The sequence below is a fragment of the Xyrauchen texanus genome, chromosome 28, assembly GCF_025860055.1.
Source record: "Xyrauchen texanus isolate HMW12.3.18 chromosome 28, RBS_HiC_50CHRs, whole genome shotgun sequence".
NCBI lineage: Eukaryota > Metazoa > Chordata > Actinopteri > Cypriniformes > Catostomidae > Xyrauchen > Xyrauchen texanus.
In genome coordinates, this window is record NC_068303.1 from 25,729,643 (window position 1) to 25,749,291 (window position 19,649).

A 19,649-nucleotide genomic window follows, 5' to 3' on the forward strand; every position below is an offset into this window, starting at 1 on the left:
AGGGCAGAGGCAGGGTCCAGTGGCCTGAGAGGAGGCCTCATGGCTGAGGGGACAGTGTACTGGGCAGCGACAGCTTGACAGCGGTCAAAGTACTGGGTGGCGGCCTCTAGACAGGGAGCAGTGAACTGAGGACATCCGCTGGACAGGATTCAGGAGAGAGCGGCTCAAGGGTGGAGCCGTGGAAGGCTCGGGCACTGACATGACATGGAATCGGCCTCCGTGGCCGTGAACACCAGCAGAGACTGGGGAATGGTCTCCTTGATTGTTAGCACTGGCAGTGACAGGGGAATGATCTCCCTGGTCATGAGCACTGACAGGGACAGGGGAACAGTCTCAGTGCCTGTGAGCACAGGCAGTGACATGGGAATGGCCTCTGTGCTCATGGGCACTGGCAGGGGAACAGACTTTGTGGCTTTGAGCACAGGCAGTGACAGGGGAATGGCATGCATGGCTGGGGGCAATGGCAGTGACAGGGGAACAGCCTTCGAGGCTGTGAGCACAGGCAGTGACAGGAGAATGACCTCTGTGGTCATGGGCACTGGCAGTGACAGGCAGTGACGGCCGCCATGGAGTGCTGGCAGCAACCTGGGAACAGCCACCATGGCGGGGAGTGCAGGCAGTGACTGGGGAGCAGGAGCCCTTCTCATCCTCCTCTTCCAGGTGACCGGAAGTACTGTGGGAGCGGCCAAGATGAACAAAGATGCTGGCACTGGGATGGCCGAGGCTTCAGGTGCTGGCTCTGGGATGACTGAGGCTTCAGGCGTCAGCTCTAGAATGACCGAGGCTTCAGACGCCATCTCTGGGATGGACAAGGCTTCAGTCGCTGGCTCTGGGATGGACAAGTCTTCAGGAATTGGCTCATTGACCGTGGCAGGCATGGGCGCTGGGTCGTTGTCTGTGGCAGGCATGGGCACTGGCTCATTGGCCATGGCAGGCGTGGCCGCTGGCTCATTGGCCGTGGCAGGCGTGGGCGCTGGCTCGTTGTCTGTGGCAGGCATGGGCACTGGCAGCAGCAGTGGAAGGACCTCCATTGCCATGGGCACTGGCAGCGGCAGGGGAACGGCCTCTGTGGCCGTGGGTGCTGACAGCGGCAGGAAGTCCCCTGAGGCAAAGGCCGTAATGTTCTCCTCCCATTTAAGGGCAAGCCTGACTGCCTCGGGGAAACTCCACATCCCCTCCAAGTTCTGGGACAAAATAGATTGATTAGGAAGGTCTGATTGTATCTCAGACCCTAGGACAATGATAAAAATTCAAGTGCATTACCCCACACAGGCTTATCATCCTGCTGTAGCTGTTAAGCTGCTTATCCAGAACAAGACCCACCAACAGGACTGACTAGAATACACAAAAGACACACAAGACAAACTGGCCCTGGACATAACATATGAGGAGACTAAAATAGGGAGAGAATGAACAGGTTAACAAGACAGACAGGTGTGACTAATAAACGAATAATGGGCAAACAAGGAGGCGGGGTATGATTTAACACAGAGAGACATGCGGCGATACAGAAACAAAACAAAGCCACGTGCTCTCACAAGACAACAAAACACACAAATGGCATGCGCGCACACCCCCAAGTCAATAAGGCGATATACGGCCATGACAAACAAGACGAGAGAATGCATAGCAATGGCAAATAAAGCAATGCCACAGATTCTCACACTAAACAAAACCTGAGCAAACCCGAAACCTCAGACCGAAGTGACCGAACCGTAGCAAAACATGAAGACAGCTCGCGACCCAGGCACACAGCACAAAGCGAGTGCAACGTGTGTCAGTGTTTGCAAGAGTCAGACATAGATTATTGACGTGAGTGCATCCCACCAAGCTGACAAGCTCAATGCATTCACGCCAATACAGGACAAGACATGGAACATGAGTGTCCGGATACAACACCGAAACCGAACCAGACAGAAGGGTCAGGATACAGACACCATGCTCCAGACATGAAACATGACCGACCAGAAACACATGACACAATGGGACGATAATGCCACAGTCCTGTCAGACAAAAACCCAGACTGACAGAGTGACAGGACCATGACATGATAAAGTCGCGATACTAGCTAGTGATGGAGAAAGATCTTGAATGTAATTGTTTGTCATTTTCTCACCTTCCGTGCAGCAATATGGAGGTGGGGGAGATGGACACAGGTAAGTGAGGTGAGAGATTTCAATAACATTCTTTAGAAACTGTACTACGCAAAGGTAGTACAGTTTCTTGCATCACCAACAGCATTGTCTTCTGTGAAAACTTTAAAAGCTTGATGCATGTGCATGCTGCAGTATCTCTGTTTCTTTTGGTGTGATTGATATTTACAGGCACACCATTGCATTTTCTTAAATCCCTGGCAAATTGAAGTATGTTTGTGCGGTATACACAAGAAGGTCTATAATACCCCATTATAGACCCATTAACATTGCCATTTATCTTAATCAGTTGGCCCATACAATGCCAGTTGCGACCAGTTATTGTTGGTGGCAGTATGCAATTTGAATTTCGCCATCTTTGATAGACACTTACTTCTGCATTACGTTTTTTTTTAGGCAATAACCTGAGCCGTAAATGTCACATGACTAATAATTCCGGAGCTACAGGTATATGACATCATGAGAGTGCTGACTGACTGTTGGCACTACAAGAATGTGTACAGTCCCAATGCCTTAATTAGCCCTTCATTACTATACTGAGCAAGTCAAATGTCACATGCCACAATAAAAGTACAGAGTGACAATTTGCACCTAAGTGTAAATAACACCTGCCACACAGTGCGGCTCTTTGCACCCCAATGGTCTAATGCAAACATAGAAATTTACAACAAACTGCATTGGAAGTGTCACTTCAGTTGTGTGGGCCATAACACCAGTGATACTATCCCTTTTTGACCCGGGTTCAATTCTGTGTTTCCTGTCTCTTAATATTTTCTTTAATACTTTTTGATAAAACATAAAAATAAATATAAAGGTATTTGTACTATAGTACAATTGTTGTAACCATGCGTTTGGTCAGAGACCATTTGATGCAATTAACAATGGCATTATTTCAGTGATATGGTGTTGTTTATATAGTAACCATTTTTAATGTTGTGGCTACTATGATTTCCTACAAAATACCATGGTCATACTTAGGTTAACGTTGTAGAAATTAACCATGATATTCATGGTAAAATCAGAGTAATAATAGATTAAAAAAACTGGTAATTAATATCGTAAAAAAATTAATTGTACCAGTTTTGGTTCTTACCACACACACACACACACACACACACACACACAAAAAGGTTACTTTATAGTTATAACATACTGTCACGATTCACTGTTGTCTGGCCTGTGTTTCTCCCCTGTCATCTGTTCCCGGACTACACTTCCCATAATTCCCTGCTCTCATCTCTGCCAGCTGTCCTTCATTGTCCTCACCTGTGTTTCATTTAGTCATTATCCTTTGTGTATTTAAGCCCTGTTGTTTGATCATTCGTTGTCAGTTGTTGTATGTGTTTGACCTCCTGTGTTTAACCAGTGTCCTTCATAGAGGTTTGCTCCTGTTTGTGTTCTTGTTTCCCCATCGTGGATGTTTTATTTGTTCCTGTGTCTACCAGTTATTTTATTTTCATTAAAAATCCTTAGCTGCACCTAGATCCAGCTCTCTTGGCTTCTTCCCAGCATTACACATACTACTAACAATAGATAATTTTTAGGATATTATAGGTTAAAAAAAGGTTATTTTTGTTGTTGTTGTTGTTGTTGATATACTTTTATATAAAAAAAGTCTATATTAAAATCTTTATAAATTATAATATAATATATTATTTAATATAATATGTTTTTTCAGGTATTGTCCATTAGGCGTTCATTGTGAATGAAGGGAAAAAGTCTGGGGAAAGGGCAGAAATGTTTTTCTGCATAATTTTTCCATTTTGGACCAAATAATAATAATAATAATAATAGAGATAATGGAAAGATGGCAGGTTTTGTGCTAACATCTTTATACTCTATGCAAACTTTCACATAATATACACATTGACGTTTTGATAAAAACAGAATTTCTCCAATTTTTGAGACCCACACTTTAAAATGTTTCGATGCTGATTGCAGTAGGCCTACCACTACGCTGGTGTTCATGTTTCATGCCTTTGTAGCACTCATGGGTGATACTTTTCTTGTTGATCTCCCATGATTATTAAATTCCTCATAGGAGTGCAAATGACATGTTAAACATCCCACACATGCACGCTTGAGCGAGAAAGAGAAAAGCGCTGCTACTACGATCTTGATCAGTTTCTTATCAGGATTTAGAAAGTCACACCGAACAGAATTAAACAATTTGATGTTCATTACTAAAATGCTAAAAAAATGTAATAAAAAATAAAAGTTAATTTGTTTAACTTTTAATAGTTGTATTATCACATTATTGTAAATAAAGAATGCACAAATTAGCTTTCCAGGGGGTCTCCTGTTGCATTTAGATGTCTGAGACCCCCCTAGACCCCCCATAATTCACACCATGATTATTACTATGGTTTTACTACAGATATCATGGTAAAAATATGGTTACTGTTGTAAAACCATGGTTCATTTTCATACAGGATTGATAAAGCTATTGTGAGGGAAGTCAGGGAACCCAAAATAATTGTGAGGGAACGCATATCTTATTGTGAGTGAACAGAAACTATATTCCCTCTGTGTCCTCTAATGGGCTCTGTGCTTTTCAATGGCCGTCAATGAAGAAAGCAGCTTTTGCCTCCACATGGTGTAGCTACGCGATCTACCAGCAGGGACGAACTGCCCATGCTTACTATCTATATTGACCCCTTGTGTATACACAGGTTTTCATACATTTAAATTATTCAGCTTGGATTTCTCTCTCTCACGCTCTCTTCCTCTTCTGTCCTCCTTTCATTCCCGCTCTGCTCCCTCCATCAGACTGGCCACGTCCTGCAGCAGAACCGTGTCTGAGGATGCAGCTATGAGTCCAGCAGAAGAAGATCTTCTGTCTTTCAACATTGAGGACTCATAATGAACACACATCACTCTCGCCAGCCTATCAGAAAGTGCCCTCAGAACACAATACATCCCAGCACTTCACACAAAGTGCAAAACATGCCTCAGTGAATGACTTCTGGACTGTAGAAAAGACCACTGCCACAGTATCTACACTTAGAATCGTTTGTACTACCTAACAATACTACTGTACAAAGAAAGCAGCATAGATTTGTATGATTCAACTAGATGATTAATTAATGGAATATTTCACCCAAAAAATGAAAATTCTGACATAATTTACTCACTCTCATGTTGTTCCAAACCAGCATGATTTTGTGTTTTCAGTGGAACACAATAAGAGATATTTAGTGTCCTCGCTACTCTTCCATGCAATGAAAGTAAATGGGGATTGTGGGCGTCAAGCCCATAAAAGGACAAAAAAGCACCATAATAGCAGTCCAAATGACTATATTTCAAATCTAATGAAGCCATAAAAAAGCGTTTGCAAGGAACAGGCCAAAGCATTACTTATTCACTGAAAACCTGGCTGTGGTCACCATTCACTTCCATTGGATCGAAACATGGACTTCTTTTCTACTTTTCTACTGCTAAATAACTTATTTTGTGGAAGATAGAAAGCCATACATGTTTGGAACAAAATGAGGGGGAATAAATTATGACTTTTTAGTAAACTATCCCAAGTCTTGAATGCCAATGTACTCACATGACAAAACTGTAAGTTCAGGGTAATTTCGTGACAGCATACAACATGTTTGAAATTGCACGTTGTTACATTGTACTCACGTATATGTGTAAGTAGATTTGCTACATATATAATGTAAAGAGTGTAAAAACCTTGCAATGCATTGGTGCTATCTTGTAGATAGTTTGGTCATAGTAAGTAAATTAATACACAATAAATGGAAACATGTTCTTGAAAGGGAGACCAAAACACATTCCAGGTAGAATAGTTGTCTGTCCTTCAACCCATCATTCAGAAATATCTATTCCTTTTATGTAATGCTCTGTATGATGCCCTCTCCAGTGTATCTCAAACTCCAGTCTATATTATATTAAACTGCCACAGCAACAAGACCCTCATCTGATAATTAAAATGCATGGGTCATCCCAGCCAAGTGTAGAAACAAACAAACAAAAACCCCATGAGGATCAGTATTGTACTATACTTGCTTTGCATACATCCAACCCAACAAGCTGTGCATGTTGTTTAATAATGTAAATTTGCAAGGGAACTTTATATCCAGTTATAATCTCTAGTTAAAGTGTGTAGACCTGTTCAGGATACATTTACATTATTTATATAACAATGTTTGTATTTTTAATCACTGTAATTAAATACATATTGTGGGTCAAGGGACATTTGCTTAGGCAATCATTACAGAAGTTATTTTCTGTGTACCATGGAACTTTAAATATAATATTTAAATGTGTATACTAAGGCCTCGAAACACTTTTGATTTTTTTCTCTAATTGTTTTATATATATATATATATATATATATATATATATATATATATATATATATATATATATACATATATAAACATATATAAAATCCAAACTAGTCCTGTCAAGAAACTTTTCAGACTGGCTTCCAAACATAGATTATCATTATTATGTATATTTACATTTGAGAGTTTAATTCTGTTTCATTGCTAGTCTTGTATTTTGTCATTGAAAGACACTAGTTAATTTTTTTTTCAGTTAATTTAACCCTTTTAAATATGTGACTGTAACATCATAAAGGGAGCAATACAATGCAGTGATGATGAAAGATTTCTGTTTATCATGACAAGCAGGAATAATATTACATGAAATTAAATTTCTCTGTGTACCATGAAACATCGTCAGTAGACTATACCAGTAACTCCGCCTATGGTGTGATAAGCCAGATAAAAGGTCATAAACAACACATTGATACATTTTAGAATGATCATTTGCTTGTAATATAATCCGATCTTATTTAATAAGAAATTTAATTATCTTAATCTTATGTAACATTTCTATTATTTCTGTAGTTTTGTCTGCCATGCTATCTTTGTTTTGTAAGTGCTGAGCTGAAAAATATTATACTTTGTTATTTAGAAATGAAATATTATATATTTTTCCTGGGGTTTAGAGATACCAAATCAGTTTCCAGAACCTATTAAGTGTGAAATAATTGTATAATGTAACTCCACTATTTTTGGCTCAAAGTTATACTGAAATGCAACTCTCTCTTCATCGTTCTCTAAAATCATTAAACATTAAGGACTTTGAGTCCAAGTGGCTCTGTCAGCTTTTTTATCCTTTGTGTGGTTTTAAAAAAAAAGTTAGTCCATCCAGTATTTTCTCTCAAAATTACAGGTCTGTTTTACCAATTTCTTTACATCTTTAAATGGAATAAGCTGAAAGTAATGATAGAATACAGTATATAATACTGTAGCAGTGTCTTAGTTCATTTAGCGGTGTTCTAGTTATTTTGATTTATCATATGTTGAATGTCTCAGTTCAGTATTTCATTATTTTAAATGTTTGTTATTGTTTGACTGCCTAATTTAAGATAAAGCAAGATCAATGTATTAAAGATCAATCAATCATCAAATCAGTGTATTCTATGAAAGGATTTGGGAACTGCTACAACCCCAGCACAGCACAACTTTGTTATTATTAGCTCATTTGTTTGTGACTTGAGATGAAATGGTTTCATATTGTTAAATGAGAAATAGTGTAGATTTTATAATGTGCATTTTATTTTATTTATCATTTTCTTGTAAAAATTGAGGTTGGTGCTTATTAATCACAATCTATGCAATATATGTTTGGATTTGTATACACTAATTGTATTATTTAACATCAACATTGAACATGCAACTTTGATATTTAATAATGTATAATAAAATATTTGTTCGAAAATGAGAATGTCATATATTTATTATTATTATTTATTACATATGTATTAAATGTATTTATTTGTTGTATATCAGTGGCGTGAGGAGGACTATTGAAATGAAGAGGCAGAGGGCCATCTCAGGGTTCATGTTTTTTTAGTCCAATGTAAATTCATAATTCAGTTCAAATAGACTTTACATAGTTCTCAGTTTAAACCTCAGTTTAAACCTATGCAGAAATCTGATATTAAAGCAATATCACATGAGCAAGAGGGGTGTATGGCCCTATATCAGCACTGCTGTGTTTCAGCCACACAGCAGTACTGATTTAGGGCCATAAAGCATGGTTGTGAGTATGATATTGCTTATATATAACAGTTCAATGAACAAGTAAATAAAAAAAATTGTTAAAACTAAGAACTGTCACAAAAATACAGGAAATTCTTTCTTACACTGATTGGGATCTGCCATTGCTAGTTTAAAAGATGCACACAAGCATCAGTTTCTAATTCAAAATTGTCACTTGAGAACTAGAAATTATGGCTTACAAGTTTTCTTACAAGTTATTGGAGAAACAAGGATGTGTTTGTGTGTTTGAGAGAGAGAGACAGATTTGAACAATAAAACTAAAGCTGCTTAACTCTATTCCTCAGCTGTAGTGTAGTATTAGTTAGTTTGCTGAAGATAATGTCATTTTGGTAAAATACAACCTCTTACCTATTTCGTGGATTTGGTCTATTTTTCCAGTTCATGCTGCTGTCAACCATAATAATTGCTGTGGAATAATTTTTTAGTCTTGTTGGTGACCTACTGTGTCTGTCTCAGTACTGATTAATTCTGAGGACAAATTATACTGCATGTCTGGTTGGTAATTATCACTTATTCAGTTACTTGTTTAAGCCACAGTGAGTCAGTCCATATTCTCCTATATCCTTGAATCTGATTCTAACTATCACAAGACAAAAATAAAATTTATAATTTTCCAGACTATGCAGTATGCACAAGAACTGAGAGATACCTAATGGTTTTAGAAATTCACAAATTGCTTAAATGATGGACAGAAGTTTTGTACCCCCTTTCCACACTGCATTATGTGCTCAGGGAAGTGTTTGGAACGATGGCAACCAGTTTCATCCAAAATTGCACATTAAAGTCCTGAGTGATGCATTAAATTGAGCTAGCTTCTAATGTATAAATTATTATCTCAGGATCAGACTGGTGAATCAGTGTAAATCTGTAAAACATGCAACCCTAAAATGCATCCCACATCTTTTCCTGTCCTTTTTATGTGGTCCATTAGACCAAAGAATATTTTTCATTGTTAAAGACAATAAAGATAAAAGTTTATGATGAACAATAATGATTATTATTATTTCATTTTGAGTATATTGTCCCATGAGAGTGATTACCTCATCATGTTTTGATTAAATGTTAATTACTTTTAATGTACTTCTTTTGATGGTTGAATTTACTATTACATTTCTTTTCTCTTCATGAACACATCTAAATGTTAAAACAAAACACCAGTTTGGGTCTTTATGATAGTGCGATCACATTATTGTATGTATAAATGTGCCATTATGCCACAAGGAAAATTAGAAAACCCCAAGCTTCCATCAAGCCATTCATTATCTTTATTAAAAATTGATGACAAGGAGAAATAGAAGATACCAAAATTGAGTGCAGAATGTACAATATGCATTTAGAAGAGGTAAGAACTATGCATGCACATTTCATGATGAGGTATATGGCATTTTCTTAATATTTTAAATAACAATCATCCAGTCATAATTTACACTTTTTCATGATATCTAAAATGTTTATGCTCTATACAGTGAGATGAGTAGTTATGTACATTATTTACTGTGGCAGATTAACATATAAAGTAGTGGAAAAGACTGTATGCAGTACTACTTAGGGGCTCATTACAGTACACATGTGCATAAAAAAAACTATTTTCGATATGTATTTCCTCTTTATGAGAAATCACAGTTGTTAGTTTGTGAAGGGCTATTTTTATCCGATCAGCTGGCTTTATGAAGAAAATAAACTCACTTATTCCTTATTAATCAAAAGGTAAATTATTTCTTTCATTCTCAACATCTGTACTCCCATGTCTATTCTTGAGGAGTATCCATACAGGTACCTTATTAAATCATGTTAACATCTAAAGAAACAAGCATTAAATAAATACATACATATTTCTAGTTGTATTTAGGATAAACTGTAAACACTGTTAGTTGTATTTAAGAAGGTGAGCCGATGAAACTATTTGCAAGCAGAAATTACAAAATTTTGCCTCAATCTCTTCTCTCTAATAAGAAGAGCAGGCACAATTTCATCACTTTTACCATTAATTCAAAATAAGACCACAAGTTTAATCTAATGACCTGCCTCTGTACACATCTATAGTATCTGTACAATTCTAACAAGCCACTGGACTATGAGATGTACATGCACAAACTATACAACTTAACTGAGCTGATAAAGCGTAGAAACCCTTTAATACTGCCAATACTATATAAAAAAATACACTTCCCTTACTATACAACACTAAAGGATACAACTTATTAAGTCTGTTGCAATGCAGTAACTAAGTTGTATCCCTCCTTCCATTGTATGGTCATAAAATATAGACATACAGTCATATATTAAATGCATTATATGTTATTTGCAGCCCCACTGCTGGACTAGATTGCTTTAATATGTATCTGCGTGTTTGTATATGGGTGGGCTGGACATGACTATAAAATGCAATAGATCTTGCAGTAGAATCATGTGGATTCTTGACTGTTTGGTTATGGAGGCTTTGAGCGATTTCCTGTCATCTTGAAACTGCAGGTGGTGCACTGGAGAGTGTAACTGGCATCTACAATACTTCCATCACACATCAATGATGTTGATAGATGACACAGACGGGTGAAACTGCAACAGACACAAGGATAAAAATGGAAATGTTACTCTCCTCTGAAGGGCCCATTTCTTCAATAACTTCAATCATTTTGAAAGTGTAGCAGTCTGGGAAAGGACTTTTATGATAGAATGCTGCTTGATATATTTGCTGCAAGAGATTATTGCCCCTGTGAAATCAAAATGAGAGTTTTCTGGCTGGCTTTTAAGTCAATATGTGTTAGCTTTGAGGCCATACACATAGTGTTCTCCTAAATATTGACAAAATTCACTTTTAGCAAATACATTAAAAAACAAATTGATAGTCTTTCTCTTCCAGGAAAACAGAACAACTATTTTGATGACTCATGTTGCAGTACCAGTGTCTGGAATTTACTTTGAAACTGTAGCTTTGCTACAAGCTACTCATAACATTAGTTAAACTAAAGTCAAGCTACTCTTTTAAAAAAGCAGGTTGCTTCACTACAAGCTAATAATAAAAAGTATCGCACTACAATTAAACTATTTAAAATGGAAAACATTTTTGTCGGCAATACAGCAATCAGTTCTGAATTCAGTGATATCAGCTGATAGTTATATAATTAGGAAGAGAACATATGTTTATTCTTAAAGGGAAAGTTCACCCTAAAATGAAAATTCTCTCATCATTTACTTACTCTCATGCCATCCCAGATGTGTATGACTTTCTTTCTTCTGCTGAACATAAATGCTAATTTTTTAAACAAATTACAGTTCTGTAGGTTCATACAATGCAAGTGAATGGTCCAAAAAATTTGATAAAAGCAGCATAAAAGTAATCCATACATTACCAGTGGTTAATTCCATATCTTCAAAAGCGATATGATTTGTGTGGGTGAGAAACAGATCAATATATAAGTCCTTTCATTTTTTTTTTACTATAAATTTCCACTTTCACTTTCAGATGTGAAAGTGAAGCTAAACAGGCACCACATGCATCTTTCAGAAAATAAAAGTGGAGATTTATAGTAAAAAAAAAAAAAGGCTTATATATGGATCTGTTTCTCACCCACACCTATTGCTTCTGAAAATATGGATTTAACCACTGTAGTCTTATGGATTACTTTTATGCTGCTTTTATCTGCTTTTTGGGCCTACAGATTTCTGGCCACCATTCACTTGCATTGAAAGCACCTACAGTACAGAGCCGATATATTCTTCTGAGAAAATCTTTGTTTGTGTTCTGCAGAAGAAAGGAAGTCATACACATCTGGGATGTCATGAGGATTAGGACATGATGAGAGAATTTTCATTTTTAGGTGAACTATTCCTTTAAAATACACTAATAAACAAGAAACATCCCTAGTTAACTGTATATAACTGAATCGAAATACAGTAATAAACAGCTTCAATACACCAAATATTTTACTTTAAAAAAGAAGTCCCTTTAAGGCTGCGAGGGGCTCAAGTGAATCAGTGAATCATTTATGTGAACTACTTAATTTACATGAACTCTCCAAAAGAACCATCTGACTAAAATAATTACAAATTCCCAAAGCAACATATAAGGGAATTGGTTATTTTAACCAGTTCAGAATTGATCCACTTAGATAATTTGATTTTCTCAGCACTATATGAGAGAGCAGACAGTTTATGTAAGAGTGTTCGATTACTCCCTCCGTTTCATTGCTGCGTTCAGAATACAATGAATGTGACAAATGTAGCATTTTGTAACACAGTGCTACTTGTTAGAAATTGTAGCCTGTCACTGGAAAAGCTACTATTGTGCAAAATAGCTGAACTATTTTCACACAATTGAAAAAAGTAGTTAAATTAGTATCATCTATACTTTTAGTTAACAAGTTCCAGACACTGTGCACAACACAGATCTTTGTCCAATCAAATACTCTGTAGTATGAATATGTCCCGCCACTTAATACCACTTACAACCAAATAGAAAGCAGGAAATGATGGCTCATGACTGTGAAGTTACTTAAGCCTATTGGCTATTTAAAAAAAGACAGAAAGAAAAAGATGAGATGAGCCCTTCGATATGTCCCACTCAATCTTCCTGTCTGAATAGGCAGTGCTGGACAGATTACTTCTGAATTGTAATCTGGTACTAATTACAAATTATAATACTAAAATTGTATTGGGATTACATTTTGAGGTAATCTAATTGCTTTTAGATTACTTCTGACCTAATTCTAAATTATTTGATGTCAAATGCATTTGAGTAGGATAATCTTGTACCATTTTGACATAATTTTGCTTAGATGTAGTTCGACGGTTCGACATTTATATTTGGATTATTACTCCATCTTGAGTGTAATTATGGCTGATGGCTAGTATCAGTTCTGTGTCTGCAATACCACCACAATTTGAAAACACTCGAAGACAAACGTATGACAGCTGTAAGCTGATTTAGAATTAATTAGAGGGATCAATAAATTAATAAGTAATCATGTAATCCATAAAAAGTAATCTGTTTATGAGTATTTTAATATTTATTTAATATAATTACAAGTAATTGATTTCTGTAGTCTAATTACACAATCCTGATTACACGTAATCCATTACTACCCAGCACAGTCAATAGGAAATATGTCAACACAAAAATAATAAATCAAAGTGATGAATTAAATAAAAAATTCAGCAGTGCAATTTGGTAGAAAACTACAATCAGAGTACAGGAAATGAAAATCATTCCAGGGAATGGCATAATCACAGGGCCTGATATTGATGTTATCATGTGTTTATAAAGTCCTGGTCTTTGATGTGTTATAAGTACTCATGGCCAGAGTGGAAAGGGTGAAATGTGAAGCATCTGTCCTTTTATCTCATGAGAAAGTGCCAAGTGATGAACTAAAGCCAGGATGTGGGTGAAAAAGAAGTCCACAAGAAGACAGATCAAAGACGAGCAGCGATTTTCCTGAGAAGGTCTATTACCGAAGTAGGTCAGTAGCGCTGGTGTTTGAGCCACTGCACTTACGCATAACTATATCTTTGCTTCTAAAATTAAATGGCACCCATGCCTTCGACATTATTCAACATTCTGTCTCTTCATGAATAAGACACAGAATAAGCAAATGATTTGATGAAAGATTTAGTTTTATTCTATTTCATTTAAGTGTGTTCTAATTTAGTAATGTTTTAGCTGCTGTTCTATATTTATAAATAACCAATAATTTTTCTCGGACACTGGCACACTTTTGCTCCAATAAATAGTTAATCTAGCAAATTATTTAGCATTACTAATTAGAGGCAGACAATTATAAGGAAAACATTGAATGCTAACATTGCTCTCACCAATATAAGAATCAACACTTCACTTTCTTTATGATCTTATTCAAATGGTACAAGAGAACAAGTCCCTCAGGCTTTTCAAATGGGTAGAGTGAGGGAATGCAGGAGTTTGAGAAGGTGAGACAGACTGGCTGTAAACTGTGGCCATCATAGTATTTAGTCTCATCCGTCACAGCTGGCCAATTTCATCAGACAAACCGCAAAAAGGTTTTATCAATCAAAGGTATTGGCAGGTTCTGGGCAGATGATTTCTGTGAAAAGTGAGATGGATTGCTATATAAATGCTTTTCTCCATTCTGTTTTAGTCTTTCTGCAGGCGTTGAAAGGGATTGGGTTGTTTTTCACATTCTCATAGCTCTAAATGCTTACGCCGCTATTTATTAAGAACAAATGGAAAGTATGGTTTCTAAATTTACAGGGGAAAAGATGTCTCCATTTCAACTCAGTTTGTTGTTTTGAAAATGGTGGAATGTGGAAAGTCACAGAAAAAAGTACAAATCTACTAACACACTCTCATGTCGAAATCGTCATGATTCGTACTTTTCTAAATTTGGCTAATTTGTATGATATTGTGTGACTGCACTCGTTTGAATTCCTACGACTTTCACTACAGCCAATGACATCACTGGACATTGTTTCCATCTAATTTGCGACAATTACTTGCTTTTTACTTGTCACACACAACTGCTTCATATCATGTTTGCACACTCTACTGATTGGTTAAGTTTTGATAAGTGGTTTGGTTTAGGGCATAACATTAATAAGGACATCCTTAACACTTACTTCCGCATTAGACATCCGGGAATTTGCACGTGAAGTCGTACGAGTTTATCCGAACAACATCGTGCATTATGATCGTAAATTATATCCGACTTTTCATGAGATTGGGTTGAATCTACAGCGGTTTTACAATGTAATTTACTTACTAAATATAGATGTTAGGCAGAAGGTTAGCCTCAGTAAACATTCACTTTCATTGTATCTTTTTTCCAGCACAATCAAAGTGAATGGTGACTAAGGCTGATAATATTTTTGTGTTCCATGAAGAAAGCCTTAGAGTATGAGTCTGGACACAACATGAGGGTGATACATGAACATGGGATGAACATGAGTAAATGATAACAGAATTAGCATTTTCTGGTGAAGTACAGAAAAATTCTCCCTTTGCTCTCCAATTAATCTCATTGTTGTTTAGAAAAAACAATGGAAATATGTGTGCTCTAAAAACTATTTCTGACACTGGATGAAGACTTTAAGAGGAATATGACAAGCTCATGAAAACTGAATTAAAAGAACAGATGCTTTGATGTTGAGAATGAGATGCACAGTGTCACAGATGTCCCACCTTGCTCCGGAGCAGTCCCCCACTGTGATGCTCTGGTGTGCTTCTCTCTGAAGAGGGTTTTACTTTCTCTTTACTATTGCTGGAATCATTGTCCTTTATTATGTCATACTGCCGGCAAAACAGGGCAATTACGGCTACAAACACAAAGAAGAAATGGTGATTTTGTACTTAAGGGTCTTTATAAAAATTTGAATGCAACTACACAAAGCTCTGTAGAAAAATACTTAAATGATGAGTCACAGAGGACAAAGCATCCAACCCTAAAAGATGAATAGTTGAATTCAGAGAAATAATTATTTCTCTAAGTTTAACCATCTCTGTCTCTTTAGTGTCATTATAGGGATAGTTCACCTAAAAATGTATATTCTGTATTCATTTAAATTAATTATTTCTCTAAGTTTAACCATCTCTGTCTCTTTAGTGTCATTATAGGGATAGTTCACCTAAAAATGTATATTCTGTATTAATTTACTCACCCTCATGTCGTTCCTAACTTTAGAGCTTTAGGCTCTCTGAGCAGCTCTTTGTTTGCTTTGGCGGACAGAGGAAAGGGAGCGTTGTCTTTCATCAAGAGGGTTGGAGACCTGCAAGTGTTCTCTGTCAGCAACACTTGCCTGGAGTTCGGTCCAGCAGATGTCCGCTCTGGTACCGTGTTACCCAAGTACTCATGTCATCCTAAGACCTCGGCCGGGCTATGTGCCCAAGGTTCCTACGACCCATTTCATGGACCAGGGAGTGAAACTGCAAGTGCTGCCCCAGGAGGAGGCAGACCCAGCCTTATCGTTGCTGTGTCAAGTACGTGCTTTGCGTACCTATTTGGACCGCACAAAGAGCTTTAGACTCTCTGAGCAGCTCTTTGTTTGCTTTGGCGGACAGAGGAAAGGAAGTGTTGTCTCCAAACAGAGGCTTGCCCACTGGGTAGTCAACACCATCACATTGGCCTATCAGACCTAGGCCGTGCCCGCCCCCTTGCGGGTCCGAGCACACTCTTCAAGGAGTGTGGAATCCTCGTGGGCACTGGCCAACGGCACCTCTCTAGCAGACATCTGTAGAGCAGCGGGCTGGGCAACACTCAATACCTTTGCGAGATTCTACAATCTCTGGGTTGAGACTGGGTATACCACTTGCGCTAGCGCCTTTCCCCTCCACTGAGGCGAACACGTGCGCTTTTACTCATAGGTGAGTCCTCAAACTCGCACTCCATGGATGTTCTTCCACCCCAGCCCTCTGGCTCGCGAATTCAGCAGCGGAATTCCCAACCAGACCCACTACGGGTACTAATTACTCTGTACTGGAATAGGTGCTCCATAGGTGCTGGTTATCACGGTAACCCCCTGTGATTTATTTTCCGTGGTACGATCGCCTTGGACCCGCGTCTCCCTTGGGCAGTCCCCACTGCCCCGCTCGCCATGTTTGTAGAGCTCCTCCCTCATTAGGCAGGACCTACCACCACCCAGCCTGGGCAGGATGTGGTCTCATCAGGGTCTTTTCCCCCTGAAAGAATAGGACTGGAAAAGAACGCCTTCCCCTATGCATGTTATAGCTGGCGTGGCCTACTCCCATGCTTGTCACATCACTTGTTCCCACCCCTCAAGGGAAAACCTTTGTCAGATTCCGGGAACCTAATAAAAACAATATGACGTCTTAGTGGGGTGTTGGGGAAGGTGCAGTCTGATGCCCATGCTCCTTTAGCATGCTACAGCTTGATGCACCAGCATCAGCAGATCACGTAACACTGTTTCAGTGTAGGTGGCGCTATTGAATAGGGACCCCTTGTGTCACTACAATCGACACAACTTCAAGTGAGTGACAGAAGGGGATTGTCTAGGTTACTAGTGTAACCCCTGTTCCCTGATGGAGGGAACGAGACATTGTGTCTCCCTTGCCACAACACTGTACCAAGCCGCTGTAATTTATTCTTAGCTCCTCAGTGCAGAACCTGATTGAACGCGGTGCACGATCCCGCCTTTTATACCCGTATGTCCGGGGGCGGGACATGCTAATTCTGTTTGCCAATTTTTCATTGGCCTTATTCATATTCAGAGGTATCTGAGGCTCCCAAAAGAAGCCCCTTGTGTCACTACAATCGACACAAAGTCTCGTTCCCTCCATCAGGGAACGGGGTTTACACTAGTAACCTAGACATTATACTACTAATGCTGTCGATTTAGCTAACGACTAAGGCTGTCCTTCAGCCTAAAATTTCTTCATGTGTACATGGATGAAAGAAAGTCATACTAGTATGAAACAAGTAAATTACAGAGTAAATGATGACAGAATTTTTATTTCTGGGTGAAATATTGCTATATATACTATGTACTTTAAGTATAAAATGGGAAAGTACATACTAATGAAAGGTATACCTCGAATGCCAGTCACATTGGGTAAAAGCACATGCCAAAAGAAATACATGTAAATGTACATTCCTGTGTGTAAACATAGAGATGCTGAGCCTATTTTTAAATCTCTGTTTCTCGGCGTGCAGGTCTGTCTCTGCTTTTCATGTTGACACGTTCTGGACTGAAAGGTGCAGACAGAATTCCTTTCAGTAGTCAGAGTCAAGCTGTATAAGGACATTTCTTGTTTGCTGGAGGAGGGGTTGTTGCAATTGGGTGCATGAATAATTTTGTGAAAGAGAGGCAGACATGCCCAAGTGTCTTATATAAGGAATGAAGCGCTCCTCTGTTCTTGTGCTTTTCTCAGTATTCAGCCAGGACATTTCATATTTTATCAGTTTAATGCAAATTATGGTTTTGCGTGCATTTACAAGGTTGGCAAGTACAGTGAAATTTCAACGACCACTAACCTCATTTGATTTTGAAATTATTCAAGTGAAAAATTAATAACCATTAACATATACATGACTAATTAAAATTCTCTCCCTCTCCCTTTCTCCTGAGGTAATTTCATGTTTGTAAGCATAGTTTGCGATTAATGTATGATAAATAGATTCAGCATATTTTCCTTGAGCTAGTTGAATTAGTGTCTCACCTGCCCACATGAGAAGTACCACCACAATAATGATCATCTCCCCTGTCTGCAGGTGTCTAGCTTTATCCAGGCCTTGGACCGTAGGGTCATCTGTTAGAGGAGAGAGAGGGTCATCTGTGAGTGATTGTGTTGAAAACTGAGTCATTTATAGCTGATACAGACTGAGCCAACTCTGAAATGAAACATAAGACAGCATAACACATTAATCAATTAATGTTGCACTCAGTTATTTTTTCCTACTTAAATAGTACTTAGCGAAATATTCTTAAAGGAATAGTTTACTCAAAAATGAAACTTCTCTCATCATTTATTCACCCTCATGTCATCCCAGATATGTATGACTTTCTTCTGCAGAACACAAACAAAGATTTTTAAAGGAATATTTCAGCTATGTAGTTCCGTATAATGCAAGTGAATTGTGACCAAATCTTTGAAGCAAAAAGTACATAAAGGCAGCATAAAGGTAATCAATAAGACTCCCTTTGTTTAATCCATGTCTTCTGATGCAATCAAATCAGTTTTGGATGAGAATGGACCATAACTTAAATTTTTCACTGAATCTTGACATCTGGAGACTCTTTGGCGATCATGATTTCAAGCACGTAACACTTCTTACTGTGCCATCTAGCACGCTGCACATGCGTCAAGCACTAGGAAGTGTAATCAAGCTTAAAAATCATGACAGTGCCTAGAGATTGCAATGGCAAGATGTACAGTGAAAAATTTGTTATATTTTGGTTTGTTCTCATCCAAAACCGATTAGATCACTTCAGAAGACATGGATTAAACCACTGAAGTCTTATGGATTACTTTTATTATGCCTACAAAATTATGTTCACCATTTACTTGCATTGCATAGACCTACAGAGCTGTTGTGTTGTACTAAAGAAACAAAGTCATACACATCTGGGATGACATGAGGGTGAGTAAATTATTTCTGACGAGGGTGAACTATCCGTTTACATGTGCTAGATTAATTGGTTTCCCTGAAAGGAATCGACAATTTCAAGTCGATTCTCGATTTCCAATTCCTCGGAATCGAGGAGTCCCAGCCCAACAAGGAATTAAGAGCACATTGGGAATTGGGCATGCCAAATTGAGGATAAAATGGGATATAATAAATAAATAATACAGCTTTGGATAATTTGGTGAATGATGCATACTGTATGATCTGGCTCCTAAGAACCACCTTAAGTGCCTCCCAAGCTACGCCCACAGAGGATACTGAGGACCAGTTGGTCTCCATTTAGACACTGATTTCAGCC

At 38.0% G+C, this 19,649-nt stretch overlaps 2 protein-coding genes across 3 annotated transcripts in view; one reads left to right on the top strand and one right to left on the bottom strand.

Annotated features, from left to right (window-relative positions):
- Nucleotides 1–6,481, top strand: part of si:dkey-71h2.2 (low density lipoprotein receptor adapter protein 1) — a 47,251-nt gene extending 40,770 nt beyond the window's left edge. Inside the window, exons 9-10 of one of the 2 annotated variants that reach the window (XM_052096620.1) lie at nt 2,129–2,166; nt 4,924–6,481. In XM_052096620.1, coding sequence (XP_051952580.1) covers nt 2,129–2,165 — 37 coding nt within the window. In that variant the 3' untranslated portion in view covers nt 2,166; nt 4,924–6,481. The remainder of the gene's footprint in view (nt 1–2,128; nt 2,167–4,923) is intronic. The other variant, XM_052096619.1, reaches the window with a different exon arrangement.
- Nucleotides 6,482–9,500: 3,019 nt separating this feature from the next.
- The window catches only part of LOC127622320 (fibronectin type III domain-containing protein 4-like), a 34,949-nt gene continuing 24,800 nt past the window's right edge, over nt 9,501–19,649 (bottom strand). Inside the window, exons 4-6 of the mRNA XM_052096390.1 lie at nt 18,385–18,474; nt 15,394–15,527; nt 9,501–10,799 (exon numbers count right to left, since the gene is read on the bottom strand). Of these exons, the coding sequence (XP_051952350.1) occupies nt 10,758–10,799; nt 15,394–15,527; nt 18,385–18,474 (266 nt within the window). The 3' untranslated portion in view covers nt 9,501–10,757. The remainder of the gene's footprint in view (nt 10,800–15,393; nt 15,528–18,384; nt 18,475–19,649) is intronic.